The sequence below is a fragment of the Petaurus breviceps genome, unplaced genomic scaffold (assembly GCF_028583685.1).
Source record: "Petaurus breviceps papuanus isolate PSGF00001 unplaced genomic scaffold, PetGlider_PUasm1.0 90760, whole genome shotgun sequence".
Lineage (NCBI taxonomy): Eukaryota > Metazoa > Chordata > Mammalia > Diprotodontia > Petauridae > Petaurus > Petaurus breviceps.
This window is the reverse complement of record NW_027187338.1, coordinates 368081-384471: the sequence shown is the minus strand read 5'-3', so window position 1 is coordinate 384471 and position 16391 is coordinate 368081. Positions and strand designations below refer to the sequence as shown.

Below are 16391 nucleotides of genomic sequence, written 5' to 3'. Positions count from 1 at the left end.
AAGAAAACCCCCACCACAGTATGTTCAGGGTAGGAGATGAGAAATGCCTTCATTGTAATTAAGAGTCTGTTGTGCTAAATTGGTTTGGTCAGTCTTATGACATGAGGCCACTCCTGCTGCCTAGACAGCACTCCTCTGTCTCTGGATGCAGTGTCCGTATAACATTATTTGATTATTTAAAAGAAATTTTGAGTCTGAACATTTTAGAAGCTAGAAAGTAAGGTTTTTTCCCTATTAACACTTTATTAATTTTCCAGTGCCAGCCATAAAGAAAATGTTGCTTTTTGGAGTAATTTCCATAATCCTCCCCAAAAAAACCTGTTTTGTTTTGTTTTGTTTTGTTTATGGACATCATGAATACTTAGCTTTAGCCAAGCTTGTCCAGAGGGAAATATAACCTCAGTTTGTGATTCAGGTCAATATATACAATCCCAAACACCACTATGTCTTTATTTTTTGAATATATTCATTTGAAAGTTAGTTATACCCCTCTCTTTTCCTTCAAAAACCTTTCTTCTGTTTTCCTTCAAATCACACTTTTTAAAGGCAGGAGTAGGAGGCAGTTACTGAGGATAGCATGAACTTCAGCTTGTGACTAGTGAGCTAGATTGGAAACCTAAAGTGTTTGGAAACCTCAGAAGTATTTCAGAATCCAGGTTGATTAGATTTGGGTCCTTTCTATAAAAGAGCAACTTCAGGATGGTAGGAAGACAATGCCAATGATCTGTTTCACAGACTTTCTGAGCTAATGTTAAAAAACATTCTGAGAACTTGTATCCGCCTCCACTGGGGGGTTGCTGACATCCATTTCCTCCTGGTGTTCCTGAGCAGTCTAGATTTCCTTTAGGTATTCTGAGCCAGCTAAGCCCAAGAAAGCTGTCACCCTACCCTGCTTTACATTCCAGCAAAGAAGAGTGAACAGGTATCTTTATTTTTTTTTTTAACAGGTATCTGTAATAGATTAGTAAGAAAGCAATGGAAAGCTTTTTTAGGCTAATAGTTGTAAGCAGCCATTCGTTCCTTAATCTTGCTACTTTTTTAAACCTACTTTTTCTTTTTTTCAAGTGTCCTTTGTATTCATATCTCCCTACTTAATCAGGTTCTTGCTCCTTCTTCCAAAGCGTCACTTTACAGATTGAAGACAGTGGCAGACTGTGGAGAAAGGAATTCACAATAAGTATCCAGAAGATATACACACAAGTTACACCATGGTTTCCATCTGTGAAATAGAGAATGTGTAAATATTGTAAAGAATGAAATTCTTGACAAAATGTGTGGGAGAAACGAGCTATTTTATTAATTTAAAAACAACAAACACCAGTGTTACATAGGTTTTTAAGGACATGGTGCTGTATCTCTGATTACCACCCTTGGGCTGGGACAATGAAAAATTTTTCCTTTGGCTTTCCTAGATTCAAGTCATCAGTTTTGTCACTGAACAGAATTGGGATTCTCTTGAGGTTTTTGATGGTGCAGACAACACTGTGACCATGCTGGGGAGCTTCTCAGGTAAGAGGACTTTTGTGGGGAGGACAAGAAAGGCCAACCTTGAGAGTTGATAGAAACGTTTGGATTGAGTGCAAAGCTAATCACATTCTATAAAGCTAAACAATTAGGATCTCGAAACTCAGCATTAACAGTTCATTTAGAGAGGCAGGGAGAGATGTATATTAACTTTCTACACTTTCCACATTTCTCAAATTATTTACCATGTTGTCACTTTGTATAGTATAAAACTTTCAGGTTTCATGTTATTCATTTGAAGCCCAACCAGAGGGGTTGGACATCAGTTTTAGAAATTCACCTGGGGATCATTATTTGCACCTCTCTGGTTGTAGCAGGCAAATACTCTGCAGGTAGCTAAAGGGAAGTTTCCAGTGAGCTTTTCCCAACCCAATATTGATCAATGTTTTGGGAACTGGAGGTCTTTTGGGGACTTGAGAGCAAGACAAAACTTTGTCAAATGATTACTGGTGGCACAGAACAAGGTTCTAGGATTAAGATCTGAGAGCCAAGTAGAGGAGACGTGGAGGGAAGGAAGCTTAATTGGGATTTCTTTTCCATAGGAACAACAGTTCCCGCCCTTCTGAACAGCACATCCAATCACCTCTACCTGCATTTCTACTCAGACATCAGTGTATCTGCTGCTGGCTTCCACCTGGAGTATAAAAGTGAGCTGTGTAACTCTGTTTTGTAGGTCTCCTCCTGTTTCTGTGCATGGTGGGAGTTGGAGTGATCTTTGTCCACTTATATGTCTTACTACCTGCCTACATTCTATCTAGGATGCTCCATTGCCCCTTTCTCTTATGCATTCCCTGATCACAGAAAATTTGGTTTTAGGAATTTATGGGTGGGGGGGGGAGAGATAAGATTTGTGGCTTCATTGGTATAGGGAACTCCCATTAAAGAAACTTCTTCTACCAATGAAGATCAGCACCCACAACTCAATTTATAATCTCTCTAAGATTACAAGATTACAACTCTTAGAGAGTTGCCTAAGGAATTTAAAGGTTAAGTGACCTGCACAGGGTTACACAGCCTTTATGTTTCAGACTTAAGACTTGAATCTAGGTCTTCCTGGTTCTGATGCTGGTTGTCTCTCCACTTGCAATCCCTGATTCTGGGGAGAAATTCTACATTGTGAATTATCACTTAATTTGGTTTCAACAGTACACGAAACCCCACTTGCCACTGGTATTAGTAGTTCCCCAACTAAGTTAAAAGTATGTGGGATGTTGGCAGATTACTTGATAACTCATCTCTTTGCTAAGCCTCTATTTGCTTCTCTGTATAATAAAAAAAAAGCCCTTACCATTCCTTCCTGCTTTCCCATTCTTCCTTCTCTTTACCTTCTTTCTTTAATCTCTAATGTTAAGACAGACAATATTGAAACCAACTTTGTGCTTTAAGCATGCAAGAGGAATATGAGCTAAGGTCCTTGTCCTCAGAAAGCTCACAGTCTCTGTAGGGAATGAAAATTGTAGAATAATACAAATTTGAAACCAATATTTAAGTAGTGAGGGTACAGAAACAAAATACGTAGTGTTCAGGCTAGGTGAGTAGGACTGCTGAACACTGACTTCCGGGTAAGCTTGAAGAGTCAAGCAGTATGCATACTAGGCAAGTTGAGATAAGCAAATGTTGAGGAGTATAAGGAGTGAGTCTCAGAGTGAGCTCAATCCTTCATTCAGCTTCATATGTGTAGGAGTGATAGCAGCAGATAGTAGGAATGATTCAAGGCTGAAGCTTTGCAAGCCACAATTGGGTGATATGATAATGGAGTGTAGCACCAACACAATATTTACAGCACTGATGGTTACTATGAATTTGCTGGTATAGGTTTTAATCACAAAATATAACAGACTCTCCATATTAAAGACAGAAGCAAAACATTTATTCAGATACTAGAAAATCAAATCCCAACACCAGAAAGTCAAATCCATCACAGTAACAAAGAAGTTAATACACCGTAACACAGCAGGGAGCCACACCATCATTTAGCCTTCCCACAAACAAACACTCACAAGTGTAGCAATCATAGAAGGGGGGAAACAAACACTCATAAGCCTAGCTGGCACAGCAGGGGGAAAACAAATACTCACAAGTCTAGCTGTCTCCTTGGGTGTGTCCTCTCCTTCCTCCAGCTCTAACTGCTGACTCCCAGCTTCCTGTGGTCTCTGCTCCACCCTTCAGCAAAGTCCTCCCACCACATGCTCCATGTGATTACATCTGGCCTGTTGGGGACAGGGAAGATCTTCAAATTTCCTTAGGCCTATTAAGGTGCAGGGAAGATCTTCAAATTCCCATTACCATATAGGGGACAGGGGAGCCAAGAGAAGAGAACAGTATGGGGGGGGGTGCTAGGTGTCACAGTGAATAGAGTCCTGGCCCTGGAATCAGGAGAACCTGAGTTTAAATCTGGCCTCAGACACTTAACACTTGCTAACCGTGTGTGACTTTGGGCAAGTCACTTAACCCCAATTGCCCTGCCTTTCCCCCTCCAAAAAGCAAAAAATTAAAAAAAAAAAAGAGAACAGTATAGAGTGTAATTGCTTCCTCATGGGGACAAACTGGTTAAAGGAGGAGTGGCTGGTACAGGGGAGATGACCTGGGGGAGAATTGAGGGGTCAAGGAATTGGAGAGTATTAAGGTGGGGATGGAGTATAGGATTTTGTAAGGGAAGGAAGGCAGAGGGAGAGGTAAAAAGTCAATAAGTTATAGTCGGATAAAGGAATTTGGGAATTCTTGGATGACAACAAGATTAAGGTATGACCATCATCATGTACATGACAATCCAGACTCTCCTGACAGAACTCTCTGGGTTCTCTCTGGGTTTGAAGAAGTTCCATCCATTTATGTTTGATTCTTACCCTCATCATTATCTTCCCAAGAACTTTAGGTGTTAGGATATAAAGGCATAGAGATATATCCTCCAGCCTTATGTGAGGCCCCTTATTTCTTTACTAATTTCCAGACTATGGGAACGCTTCTTTTGGACTTCCATACTCAAAGTCAGGGGCTCAGGTCTTGTGTTGGAGAGTGGTGCTGAATTTATTTGGTATGGAGTTGGGAGCTTGAGGGGATAAGAGAACAGTTTCACGCGTGGCAGAAGAGTTTGCACTCGATGTCAGCACTGTGGAAGTCCTTCAGGCCTTTGTGCAAGAGAGCAACATTGTGAACATGGTGTTTTATAGAATCCAGTCACAGCTAGTCAAAGCCATGAATGTCATCTGGTCCTATCCTCATGTTAGATATAAGGAAATTGAAGCTCAAGTAAAGAAGAGACTGTCAAAATCACACAGAAAATTAATGCCAGAATTAAAACTACAAACCACATGTTTGTACTCAAATCTAGACCTATTTGCACTCTACCAGGTAAATCTGTAACTATCAGTTTTCGTGTCTGGGACAAGCAGAATGAAGCATCTTCAAGTCAATTTTGTAATTCATGAGATGAAATTAATGCAAAAAGTTATTTTTTAAAAAATGTAAGACAGATTTTAAATGATTTTAAAATATTTTTCAATTTTAAAATCATTACATTTATGTATTGATAGCACGTATATTCTTTCACTGAGATAAAAACAACTGGTAAGACTTTGTTAGACTGATTAGTTAAAATAGGAAGCTCTCCGATGATATACATCATTTATAACAGTCATCTATGGTAATTATAATAAGCAACTCTCAGTCTCACTCAATAAAATTTGTCTTAAAGTGATGAGGACTGTTTAGAAAAAAGGTAGGACAGAAGCTACTATTTCCCAAGGGTTTTCTGTTTTTCCCTCAGGGTGAAAGAAGGGACAACTTTCTTCTAATTAGTGAACTCTTGTCTGGAACCACCTTTTCATGAAACTCCCCAGCCATACTCAGTTGACTCTTAACTCTCCACCTCACTCTCTGGACTTAACTTCCTTGCTAGCAATCATTCCCCATGTTGATTTCCTCCCCTCCTCACCTACCCTCTTTCCAACTCCTCTTTATGTTACCTTTTTTCAATGTAATCTCCTTGAGGTTAGAGATTATCTTTTTTGCTTATATTTGTAGACCCAGAATTTCTCTTAGTGCCTGAAACATAGAAAAAATTTAACAAATGCCTTATATATAATAAAATATCACTCAAAGTACCTCATCTTATGGGTATTTATTGTCATGGTCATCTTGACTCAACCTTCCAACTTCATCAAACCACAGCCAAATCTACAAGAAGGATTTGAAGACCCTTGTTATCCTATGCACAGTATATTGAAGTTCCACTGCTTCCCTTGAATGACCAGGTGTTTAGTCAGGAGAAAACAGGGCCTCCTTTTCTACTTCATCAACAGAGGCTTACTAAATCTTTCTTCAAGATAAAAAATTCTTAACCTGGGGTCCATTAGTTTAAAAAACATTTTTGATAACTATATTTCAATGTAATTGATTTTTTGGGGGTAATCTTTTGTATTTATGAATTTCAAAACATTTTTCTGAGCCATTGTCCATGGACTTTTATCAGGATGCCTGTGGAGTCAGTGCCATATGAAGGTTTATAATCTCTGCTCCAGAATTAGCAGATGATTTGCTTTTATAGTCTTGCTGTTAATTTAAAAATATACATGAAATTATAATTTTTAGTTTTCTTAAATTTGATGGCACATGGTTTCATGATAAAATAATTTGACTTTAGTTTTTAAAATTTTTTTTCTTGAGGCTCTATTATATATGAATTCTCTTTTGTCCTTCATTTCTTCCTTTTCTTGTCTGTGTACTAATCTCCTAATGTTTGGCATCTCCAGTTAACAATCCCCAATTCTGCCTTTTCACTTTTCTCTCTTTCCTAGGTCCTGTGACAGAGGGTTGAAAAGATCCAAGTGAGACAATCCCTACCTCTTTCCTTTTAGCAATTCTCATTAAGTAAGACTTTTCCAGATGTGATCTAACAAAATGCTTGTAGTTGACCATGGTTGAATCTCCTACTTGTTTTCTAGCCTGATTGGAGTACCTCAAATTGGTCATTGGTTCTTAGTTTCCTTTTCTGTACAGGACTGACGGTCCTCCCTGCACCCACTTGAAAAAGATATTCTGGAACACACAGAGGTGGCATCTTCATGAAGTTTTTGACTGCCATAGTTATGCCTCTAGAACTTCAAGTTTTTTATTTTAAAACTGTATACTTTATTTTTAGTTTTTAGTTTTCAACATTCATTTCCACAAGATTTTGAGTTACAAATTTTCTCCCTGTCTCTCCCCTACCCCCCACCCCAAGATGGCAAGGACACTGAATACCTTCCCCCAATCTACCATCTTATATCCCCCCCCCCTTAACTCTCCCTTTTTTTCTTGTAGGGCAAGATGGATTTCTATACCCCATTGCCTGTATATCTTATTTCCTGGTTGCAAGTAAAAACAATTTTTAACATTTGTTTTTAAAACTTTGTCTTCCAGATTCTCTCTCTTCTTTCCTCCTTACCCACCCCTATAGGGAAGACAAGAAATTCAATATATGTTATACATGTGTAGTTATGCAAAACATTTCTATAGTAGTCATGTTGTAAAAGCCTAACTATATTTCCCTCCATCCTATCCCACTTCCCCATTTATTGTTTTTTCCTTTGACCCTGTCCTTTTTCAAATGGGTTTGTTTCTAACTACTCTCTCCCCTACCTTCTATCTACCCTCCCTTCTATCATCCTCCCTCTTATCCCCTTCCCCGCTACTTTCCTGTAGAATACAATACCCAATGGAGTGTATATGCTATTCCCTTGTTAAGCCAAATTCAATAAGAATAAGTTTGACTTATTTCCTTTCACCTTCCTGCTCTTCCCCTCCATTGTAACAACTTGCTCTTGCCTCTTTTATGTGAGATAATTTACCCTATTCTATCTCTTCCTTTCTTCTTCTCATAATATATTCCTCTCTCACCTCTTAATTTTATTTTTTAGATATCATCCCTTTATATACGACTCATCCTGTGCCTTCTGTCTATATATACATGTACACACATATACACACATACACCAACCTATATATATATACATATATATATATGTATACATATTTATACATATATATTCCCTTCAACTATCCTCATACTGAGAAAAGTCTCATGAGTTACAAATATTGTCTTTCCATATAGGAATATAAATAGTTCGATTTTAATAAGTTCCTTTTGATTTCTCTTTCCTATTTACCTTTTCATGCTTCTCTTGCTTCTTCTATTTGAAAGTCAAATTTTCTGTTCAGTTCTGGTCTTTTCAACAAGAATGCTTGGAAGTCCTCTCTTTCATTGAATGTTCTTATTTTTCCCTGAAGCATTATACTCAATTTTGCTGGGTAGGTGATTCTTGGTTTTATTCCTAGCTCCTTTGACTTCTGGAATATCATATTCCAAGCCCTTCGATCCCTTAAAGTAGACGCTGCTAGATCTTGTGTTATTTTGATTGTGTTTCCATAATACTCAAATTGTTTCTTCCTGACTGCTTGTAATATTTTCTCATTGACCTGGGAACTCTGGAATTTGACTATAATATTCCCAGGAGTTTTCTTTTGGGGTTCTTTTTGAAGAGGAAATCAGTGAATTCTTTCCATTTCTATTTTGCCATCTGGTTCTAGAATATCAGGGCAGTTTTCCTTGATAATTTCTTGAAAGATGATGGCTAGGCTCTTTTTTTTGATCATGGCTTTCAGATAGTCCAAGATTTTTTCATTTATCTCTCCTGGATCTATTTTCCAGGTCAGTGGTTTTTCCAATGAGATATTTCACATTGCCTTCTATTTTTTCATTCTTTTGGATCTGTTTTATAGTATCTTGATTTCTCATAAATTCATTAGCTTCCATTTGGTCCAATCTAATTTTGTGGGAATTATTTTCTTCAGTGAGTTTTTAAAATTCCTTTTCACTCTGGCCAATTCTACTTTTGAAGGCATTTTTCTCCTCATTGGCTTCTTGGGCCTCTTTTGACATTTGAATTAGTGTATTTTTTAGGGTGTTACTTTCTTCAGTAATTTTTGGGGTCTCTTTTAGCAGTCTGTTGACTTGCTTTTCATGATTTTCTTGCATCATTCTTATTTCTCCTCCAAGTTTTTCCTCCACTTCTCTTACTTGATTTTCAAAATCCTTCTTGAGATCCTCCATGGCCTGTGACCAATTCATATTTTTCTTGGAGGCTTTTGATGCAGGAGTTTTGATTTTGCTGTCTTCTGGTTCTATGCTTTGATTGTCTTTGTCACCATAAATTGATTCCATAGCTTGATTATGCTTCCTCTGTTTGCTCATACTGGCAGCCAATTACTTGACTTTTTTGCTCTTTGCTACAGTAGAACTGTGCTTTCAGAGTGAACAGTACTTTGTCCCACATTTCTGGTTTTTTTTGCAGCTGTTGTCGCTGCTTCTTCCAGGCACCTGCCTCAGAACTGTGAGGATGATTGCCTTTCCACAGCCTCAACAAGCTGTGCCATGGCTAAGGCTCCTCAATCCAGGACTGCCCCCCAAGACTGCGACCCATATCCAAGCAGGGCAAAGCAAGAGAGTCCCTTCTCAGGGCCAGCAAAGAGATTCCTGCAATTGCTCTCTGGACAGTCATTTGGTCCCCCTATTATCTGTAGACCTGGAGCTCAAGAGACAGCCTGCTACAGCAGCTGCCATCTCCACTACCCCAAGGGCAGGAGCCAGACTGGGATCTTCTCTCATATAGGTTCAGCAGAGATCCCTCTCTGACCTTTTACTTTCTCTTTGGCGTTTATGGGTTGAGAAGTCTGCAAACCACCACAGAGGCCAGTGATTTATTCTCCTGAAGTCTGCTCTGGCCAGTCTGTGCATGGCTCAAGTGGTAGTACACTGTGCTCCCAGCTCAGTGCAGTAGACCCTTTCTATTGGCCTGCCAGGCTGCCTTCAGCAGGAGGTTTGTTTCTCTCTGTCACTTTGTGCATTCTGTAGCTCTAAAATTTGTTTGGAGTCATTTTTTACAGGTATTGAGTTGGTTGGAGCAAGAGATCAAGCAAGTTCCTGCTTTTACTCCTCCATCTTGGCTCCATTGAACTTCAGGTCTTTAATGTTATTCCTTCTTGATGCCTGTTCAGTGTATAGGATCAAGCAAAAGAATAAATGTCTTGTCTGGGATAAAGAGGAAAGAATTTAGGGAAAGGAGGAAGAGAGAGAGAGAAAGAAGGAGAAGGAGGAGAAGTAAAAGAAAAGAGGAAAGGAGAGGAGATGAGGAGAGGAAGAAGAGAGAGAATGAGGAGAGAGAAAAAGAGAAAAGAGTCATAGTGGAGATTTCTACCACACCAATGGAAAGATAAGGTTGGGATTTTTTTCATTGGCCAGTTATCTTTAGGGTTCAGAAAGTCTGCAAAATTCCTATCATTTCATCTTTCCCAAGACTCAATGATTGTCCTCTTAAATTTCCTCTTTTCCCCATGCCATAGAATGACAGGGTTGCCGAGGCTGCTTCTCAGCCTCTAAAGTATGGCTAGATTCTCTGCTGCTTGTGCTCATTTTGGCCTAACAATTAACATTAACAGAACACAGGTGTTTATCAACCACCACTGCACCATCCATATGTGGAACCATTGGTTAAAGCAAATGGAGAAGTTTAGAATGCTGGGGATGAGTTTACTTCCCTTGGTAGTCTATTTTCCAGGGATGTACACATTGATAATGAGATTGACACATGCATTGCCAGAGCTAGTTCAGCATTTGGGAAATTTTTTGATTGAAAGTGTGGGAGAGAAGAGGTAATTAAACTGACTACCTAATTGGAGGTCTACAGTACCATTGTGCTGATCTCATTGTTGTATGCCTGTGAAACCTGGACAGTATACCAGCACCATGCCAGGAAACTGAATTGTTTTCACTTGAATTGTCTTAGGAAGATTCTGAAGATCACCTGGCAGGATAAGGTACCAGACACTGAGGTCCTTACTAGAACTGAACTAACAAGCATTCAAACTCTGCTTTAGAAAGCACAACTCTTATGGGCTGGTCATATTGTTCAAATGCAAAATGTATGTTTGCCAAAAAGACTGTTTTATAGAGAACTCACATAGGGCAAGCATTCACGTGGTGGTCAGAAGAATTGATATAAGGACACTCTCAAGATTTTTTTAAGAACTTTGGAATTGATTGTGTGACATGGGAGACATTGGTACTGCACCACTCAGCATGATGTGTCCACATCAGAGAAGACGCTGTACTCTGAGCAAAGCAGAATTGAAATAGCTCAAGAGAAAAGGCAAGATGCGCAAGTTTAGAGAATCTATCCCAAATGTTCACTTTTGTGCCCTAACTGGTGTAGTGCGTTCCAAGCTCGTACTGGTCTAGACGATTAGCCATAGTTGGACCAACACTGAAATTTGACTCTCGCATAGTGATGTCACTTTGGTCCTCTTCAAGAACCAAGGACACCAGTCAATCACTGGGCCACTTTTCTGTTGTAGTAGTGGCCAGAATTTAACAAAGGGCAGACTGAGGCAATTTCTTTTGCTGAGATATACTTTGTTACCAGTGACAAGCAACCTGGTAACAAAAGGGTCTTATAGTCAGCCTCCATTTGTTCTGAAAGATCCAGAGTGTGGGCCAATAATCTTTTTTATACCTATGTGTGTCTTCCTTCTAACTGGCCTAATAGTACATCGTTTTGGCCTCTCTTGGCAAATGTAAGGCAACACTGATTGCTGGGCATTTCAATGAGGAAGTAGTCTGAGTTCTCAACTCTTCCCGATTTTTTTCATTGCAGGGAAGAGGTAGGTAAGGAAAAAAAAGGGCAAAGGGACACATCCTTGGGAGAGAACCTAGTTCTGGCTGGCTTCCATTTTAAAAGGTAAACAAAAGCCAGTGGCTCTGCCTAAGTAGATGCCTTGGGGGCTAGGAGCAATTATTTCATTTCTTTAGGGCCCTTAAGAAAACTGCCAGACCTCCAGAGGTCAGGGGTCTGAAAAAATGGATAAATTCACATAGAAATATTGGTAATAAATAATATAGTTCAACATTAATTTTCCTCACCATGTTACTAATGTGGTATAATTCTGGGGCTGCTTCAGAAACCCCTGTTTGCACTGGCAGGGGGTGGTTCCCCAGAGTGTATTTACTATTTATTTCTACCCTTAAGATTCCAGGGGACCCTGAAGAGGAGGGTAATATTTTTCTAGTACTATAGCTTACTGCCTCCTCCATTAGTGTGCTTCCCTCATTGATGATCATTGCCATCCAGATTTAATTAACTTTTAGAAACTGTCATTAACTAAGTTGCTATAGTAAAAACACTTAAGTACTAAAACATTTCTCACGAGAGTCTGTGACATATTCTCCCACAAGTACGTTCAGAGTCCAGCAGAAAGTGGACTCAGGTTTATAGAGTTCATGTAACAAAAGGATAAACTCACAGATCGTGATGATTTGAAGTCTTGTTTTCCTTTCATGGAGTGCTCTCAAAATTCTCCATAGGCATGATTTAGCTTTCTGCTGGACTCCTCACAGAAACCCTAAACTGCCTTTCCTCAGTGGGTTCCTGCTGTTAGTCATTGCCATTCCTGGGATGATGAGGCTAGGATGCTAGGATACAGAAAGTCCCGCAAGAAGTTCCCACAAGAAGTTCAAACTCCACTAGTTAAGGTTGGAGGTAGGGTGGGGAGGACAAAAGTCTTCAGGCTGCTCTCACTTTTCTACCCCTCCTACTGCCATTTTCTCTCAGAAGTAGGGATTTGGCTGGAGTTTCTCACTCTTCTGAAAGTTGCCGGGCACATGCTTTGTTCTAAATTGTCTTTGAAACCTCAGAGGTGATAGGTCCATCCCTAAGTTTACTGCCATTGACTGAGTGATTAATTCAGCAGAGATGTTCTTACCTACAAAGATACCTGGGCTAGAATATATTAATTATATGTTTGAAGGAAAGGGATATAGATAAACAAATAAGCAGACAACAGTGATGGCAGAAATGACCCTCCTGATGCATTGTGGACTTTAAAACATTGGGAAATACCAGTCTAAGGAACCCCCGCCCCCCGCTGCCATTGTACAGGCTCTCAAGGAGCTTAAATTCTGTCACTTTTTATTTGCGTATTGGGGATCTCAGGTTCCACAGCTTCCAGCTTGTGGGGAAGGGGAACATTATTAATGCCCCCCTTCTCTATTAGCAACCCAGCCATTGTTATTTCCTGTCAGCCACATAAGTAGAGATTCCCCCTAATGGAAGTGAGTTGGGGATAGGATTGGAGAAAAGGTAGGGGAACACTGTTTAGGATGTTTTTCTCAGGGCCTAATGCCCCTGGAAGTTGGCTTCATAGTTTGGCCCTTAGGATAAGATGGCTTAAGGAAAGCTACTGGAAACAGCTGTGATGCTTCTTTATCTTTTCTAAATAGAAAAGCCTGACTTATGCTTTTTGTTTACCTTGCTGTTGTTTTCCTGATGTTGTGTCAAGTCAGGCTTTTTTCTCTGACCTCAGTCTAGCCTGCTACAGAATCAAAGAAGGCTTAGTGATCAGAGTGAAGCTCTTTGGTGTCACTGTTTTCTCCTGGAAAGGTCATGCTCTGATCTCCCTTACTTGGAGGCACAACTTCTTGATGCTATGGAACTTTTGAGGAAACCATGATTCTGTAGAGCTTTGATTTTGGAGAAGGGAGGGGATCTGTAGGATTGGCCTCCTTGGAGGTCTGAGCCCTTGGAATGGGGCTGAAGAATATTTCTTTATGATAGCTGCTCATATAGAAGGAAAGGGAACTAGAAATTAGAGACAGCATAAATAATTGCAAACAGTAATTCCTCTTGGGTTCTATTGGTGTTCTAAGGACTGCAGAAAATTTGGACTTAAAGCTGTAACGTTTGTGGCTCAAGAACAAGACTAGTTTTATATTAAAGACAACTGTCATCCACCTGAAAGGTCTGGGTGAACTCATGGTATCGACAGTCCAAAGGAAGAAAGGAAACAAGAAGCATTCCCTCTGTAGTAAATATTAAATTATTTGGGAGTTGGTGTTAAATTTACTTTTTTTATTGCATATTTTTAATACATTATTTAAAGCATTTTTTCCAATGCATTTAAATAAGGATTAGGAGGAGTTGGCCAAGGATCATGGTGGATATCACAGTGGATAATCTACAAAGACATTATGGATAATCCACTAAAGGGAAACATGAGAGTTCCCTGTAATTATAGAGACAAGAGGTTATTGAGATGTATTAAAACTAAGACAAGTTATGATTATTACTTTGACTCACATAAAATGATAAGTGAGTTGCAAGGAGTGAAAGAAATGTAAGAATAGATCTCTAAAAAGGATAAACAATATTGCAAAAATTAATCTTCCCTTAGTGCCATAATTTGACTAAAAATCAGGTTGTTCAGGGAAAGAAATGATAAAATTATTCTTTTACACCTGTTTTCTTTCTACCTTTTTTCTCCTTTTCCTTTTAGAGTTTCTTTACTGATTATAAGGTATATCTAATAAAAACAGATTGTTATAGAGCTCATAGCATTGACTGTCATGCAAAGGGCATGCAGGGTTGTCATCTGCTTCTAGGGGGAAGCATGAGATGGCAGTTGGGATTGAATGTCTCAATTTTCAGTAGGGGTTATTTATTACTATGTTAATCTCTTATGTTTTAGGGTCTCCAGGGCTTACTTCAAATGTTCAGTTTTTGGACAAAATCCAACCAAAGGTTTGGCTTTCAGACATATAATTTTGTTATCCAAAACTTCTCATCAGAGGGAAATGTCAGGGATATATATGTTATTTCAGTGATCAGAGATGGGAAGAGACATTGGGCTGCAATGCTGGAAAGAGGATTGGAGGCTAGGAATTAAGCTATAAAAGACAGAGGGACAATTGTGCTATTACTGTAGCCTGGAATCACCTGTCAGCTTTGTGGGTTTAGGTAAAGTCTGTATGAATTGATATCTTCTGTAAACCAGTTTAACACAATTTTAAGTTTTTTTGAGAAAAGGAAAAGTTGGAAAGGCTATCTGTGCTATTTCTTCTTCTAATCTTTAGGATCATAAAGGATGCCAGGGGTGGAGGGAATTTTTATCTATTTATGATCTAAAGGCAAGTAGGATGATGAGCTAGGTGCAACTTTATTTTTAGAAATATCTTGATCCATTATACTACCTTTTAGGAGATACAGAATTAGAGGATTTTTTTGAGTTACAGATGATATAGCCCAATCCCATTATTTTATAGATGCTGACCTGGAGGGTAGAGATAGTAACATAACCAGAGCCATATAGTTAGAGGTAGGGCCATTAATAGAACCCAGGTTTCTTGTTCTCATTTCAGTGATCTTTCTAATATATCATCATCTTCATATCTCCTTCCTTATTTTTCCAAACAGCCACACAAATTTCAAACTTAAATGTATTCAGGTATCCAGGCCTGGAGGGAGTACAATGCAGGTTACTGAAAACACTTAAGAGATGCAAAAAATTCCAGGAAGGTGTAGACGGGCCACCGGGCTTCAGAAAGGCAAGTATCATGGTGTAATCTACAAACTCTAGGCCAGTGAATTTAGTGGCAATTCCTGGCAAAATTTTTGGACATACTGTAACAAATGGCTTGTGAGCACTTCAAAATGGAAGCAATGTGCTTCAATTCATTTTAACAAAAATTTAGTAAATACCTATTATGTGCAAGACACTATGCTAGGTACTGAGGATACAAAGGCAAAATATGAGAACAAAGAAGGTTATAGCAAATGAGAAAATAAATTAATGAAAGTATATACAAATGAATTCAAAGTCATATTGAGGGAGAGAAACATTCTTATATAAGAAATGTCCTTTGAGTTGTGCTTTGAAGAAAACTCAGGATTCTGTGCAGAGGTGAAGAGGGAGTACATTCCAAACATGGAAGACCACTTGTGGAAAGGCAGGTAGGATGATTTGGATGACTTAGATTTGGCAAGTGGATTATTATATAAAGGGTTTGAGGGAAAGGAAACAGCCAAGGATGTTTCTAGACTTGGGAGCCTTGATGACTGAATGGATAGTGGTATAATCAACAGAAATGGGGAGATTTGGAGGAATGATGAATTTTGGAAGAAATATAATAATTTCCATTGTGAATATGTTGTTGCTAAGATGCCTGAAGAAATTCAGATAAAGTCGTTATCTAGCAGACAGTAGGTAATAAAGGAATGGAGTTCAGGAGACAGATTAGTTTTGGGTATAGATTTGGAAGTCTTGTGCATAGAGATGACAAGTGGTTGGTTGTTATACCTCCTTTTGAAGAGGACCAGAATGACGTCACTATGCTAGAATCAAGTTTCAGTGTGTCTGACTGTGACCAGACAAACATGAGCTTGGAATGTTCTACCACAGTTAGGGCACAGGTAGGGTACAAGTAGTCCATATGAACATTTGGGATGGAGTCTCTAAATTTGTACATCCCACATTTCTCTTGAGCTAATTCAATCTTGCTTTGCTTATAAAACACAGCACCTTCTCTGATGAGGACACACCATGCTGAGTGATCCAGTGCCCTGTCAAACAATCAATTCCAGAGTTCTTAAGAGAGACCTCGAGAGTGTTCTTGTATTGATTCTTCTGACTACCATGTGAATACTTGCCCTATGTGCGTTCTCTAAAATAGTCTTTTTGGCAAACGTACATTTTGCATTTGAACAATATGGCCAGCCTATAGGAGTTGTACTCTCTGAAGTAGAGTTTGAATGCTTGCAGTTTAGTTTGAGAAAGGACATCAGTGTCTGGTACCTTATCCTGCCAGGTGATCTTCATATTCTTCTTAAGACAATTCAGATGGAAGTGATTCAGTTTCCTGGCATGGTGCTAGTAGACTGTCTAGGTTTCACAGGCATACAACAATGAGGTCAGCACAATCACTCTGTAGACATTCAGTGTGGTAGTCAATCTAATACCTCTCCTCCCACACTTTCAATTGGAGCCTCCCAAACACTGAGCTA

The 16391-nt window shown here is 39.1% G+C and overlaps 2 protein-coding genes across 2 annotated transcripts in view; both read left to right on the top strand.

The window, feature by feature from the left end:
* LOC138146178 (NACHT, LRR and PYD domains-containing protein 10-like) overlaps positions 1 to 16391 on the top strand; it is a 294893-nt gene that overhangs the window by 46798 nt on the left and 231704 nt on the right. The gene's annotated exons all lie outside the window — the stretch shown is intronic.
* Positions 1 to 16391, top strand: part of CSMD2 (CUB and Sushi multiple domains 2) — a 1071431-nt gene that overhangs the window by 870971 nt on the left and 184069 nt on the right. Inside the window, exons 36-37 of the mRNA XM_069067881.1 lie at positions 1413 to 1509; positions 2067 to 2171. Coding sequence (XP_068923982.1) covers positions 1413 to 1509; positions 2067 to 2171 — 202 coding nt within the window. The remainder of the gene's footprint in view (positions 1 to 1412; positions 1510 to 2066; positions 2172 to 16391) is intronic.